The sequence below is a fragment of the Rattus norvegicus genome, chromosome 1 (genome assembly GCF_036323735.1).
Source record: "Rattus norvegicus strain BN/NHsdMcwi chromosome 1, GRCr8, whole genome shotgun sequence".
NCBI classification, from domain to species: domain Eukaryota; kingdom Metazoa; phylum Chordata; class Mammalia; order Rodentia; family Muridae; genus Rattus; species Rattus norvegicus.
The window spans coordinates 69,334,178-69,336,177 of NC_086019.1; the positions used below are offsets into that span (position 1 = coordinate 69,334,178).

The 2,000-nt window shown below is 35.8% G+C and overlaps 1 protein-coding gene across 1 annotated transcript; it reads right to left on the minus strand.

Annotated features, from left to right (window-relative positions):
- Positions 1–590: 590 nt before the first annotated feature.
- On the minus strand, positions 591–1,538 carry Vom1r16 (vomeronasal 1 receptor 16). Its single transcript, NM_001167549.1, has one exon. It carries the CDS (start codon positions 1,536–1,538, stop codon positions 591–593), a length of 948 nt encoding a protein of 315 aa, NP_001161021.1.
- Between the last annotated feature and the right edge of the window lie 462 nt (positions 1,539–2,000).

Genomic DNA, 2,000 nt, shown 5'->3' on the forward strand with positions numbered 1-2,000 from the left:
GATTAGGGAAAGAACATACAATGTCACATATGCACAAGAGGAACAGCAAATGTAGGGCATAACTGTACCTTCTATTTAAAAGTAATAGGCTGCAGTATTGAATGCAGCAGAGCAAAGGAACAAATAAGATATAAACATAGACTTCCATCAAACAGGTATAGTATTTACTTCATGGTAAAACACCCTAAATCCAGAAAAAACAGGAGAAAAGTATTTAGCATTTTGTTTTGTTTTCTTTTGTTTTAATTTTACTACCGTTACCCAAAACCTAAAGTTTATCTAATTTTCAGTAGCTCTTATAATTTAACTATTTTATATGATCATGCAAATATATAGCTTGCTGTATAATGAAAATGATTGGTTACATTCTTTTACTATATTGTGTGAAAATGACTCCAATAATTACATACATATATTTATTCATTATATATATTTGTGTGTGTGTGTGTGTGTGTGAACACACTCATTTGCAAAACAGGGGTATGCATCCTTTCATGCAAAAGCCTCCACAGTTAATTATCATGTCTGTTACTATGCTGACATTTCTTTCAGAGAGATTTAATAACCATGTTAGAAGTTACCAGAAGCTTTCAGTTCAGTTCTTGGCTAGAGTCTTTGGGAAAATATCTATTCCTTTTCAAGAGCAGGCAGAAGCTGAGTGCCCAAGAATCATGGCTCATGAGGAGAAAGGGATAAACAGTGGGGAAAAACGAAGCAGACATTGCAGCCACATTCACTAGAATCCAGCTGGGATTATACAAGATAACTACTAAGAGATGACATAGAGAAGAGATTGTGTAAAAGGAGACAAAAGTACTGACTAGGAGAAGGATTGTTTTGGTGGCTCTGGATGCAGGGGAGGATATGGAAGAAACATTCATCCTGGGCATTTGCTGCATCTTTTGCTTATGCCTATACAGGGTTAGAACCATGAAGCCATTGCTGTACATCATGAGACCTAGGAAAATTATGTCAGGACCTGACACCAATACTGCATGTAGGATGTCACTGGTTGGGTCATGACGAACAGAATAGCAGTATACATAAGATTTCAGAGTTATTGTACTTTCATTGTTATATTTTGCCCTCAGATGCAAAAGATTAATAATGCTTATAATGAAAAATATCACCCAGTTCAGGTACACAGAATAACAAATATACTTGTGCACTTTTACTTTAAGCTTTGAACATCTGGAATCCCTGGGACTGATGATGATGGCCTGGAATACACTGAGAAAGGAAGTGCTACCAATACAAACACTTTTACCTACTTTGTGAACAAAGAAAGTCAGTTTGCATCCAATATCATTGAGGAAGTCTTTCAAGCCAAAAGCTGCAATTGTCTGGGTTATGCCTTTGGACAAAATTGTTAAGATGTTGGCTACACTTAACTGCATCAGAACACAGTCTATAGACCTCAACCTGTACCTTGTTAAGTAAAGAATCATACAGTGGTACAGGAGAAAGAAATTAGCCAAAACTCCAATCACAGTCTGAGACAAGATGATCACTCCTATAGACAGTTCACTGGCATCCATATGGTCAGTTCCTCCTCTCACTGAGGATACTAACTCAAAAGATAAGGCTGAGGCCACTTGTACTTTGTCACAGGATCACAACATTCTCTATCATAAATATTCAATCTGTCATGTATCAGTGCTACATATGAAAGCTACTGAATGTGGAACAAAGTACTCAAATATCTGTATGTTCAAAGACACAGTGTCTCATTAATACTCCAGGCACAAAATATCTAGTGTCTGAAGCACAGCAATGAGCTTGTTGAAATAATTGGCCAACAATCAAATGGTATACATTTAACTTTGGGAAATACACATAAACCCATGCAAAATGTGGTTAAATGGAAACCAAATCAGTATTAGTTTAAGAACCCAGATAATTGCTTTATTGATACCCAAATAATGTGGTTTTCTAATTAAGGTAATAAAAATTGAATTTTGTAAATTAACAGTATATTTGCAACATGCAATGTGATAAGG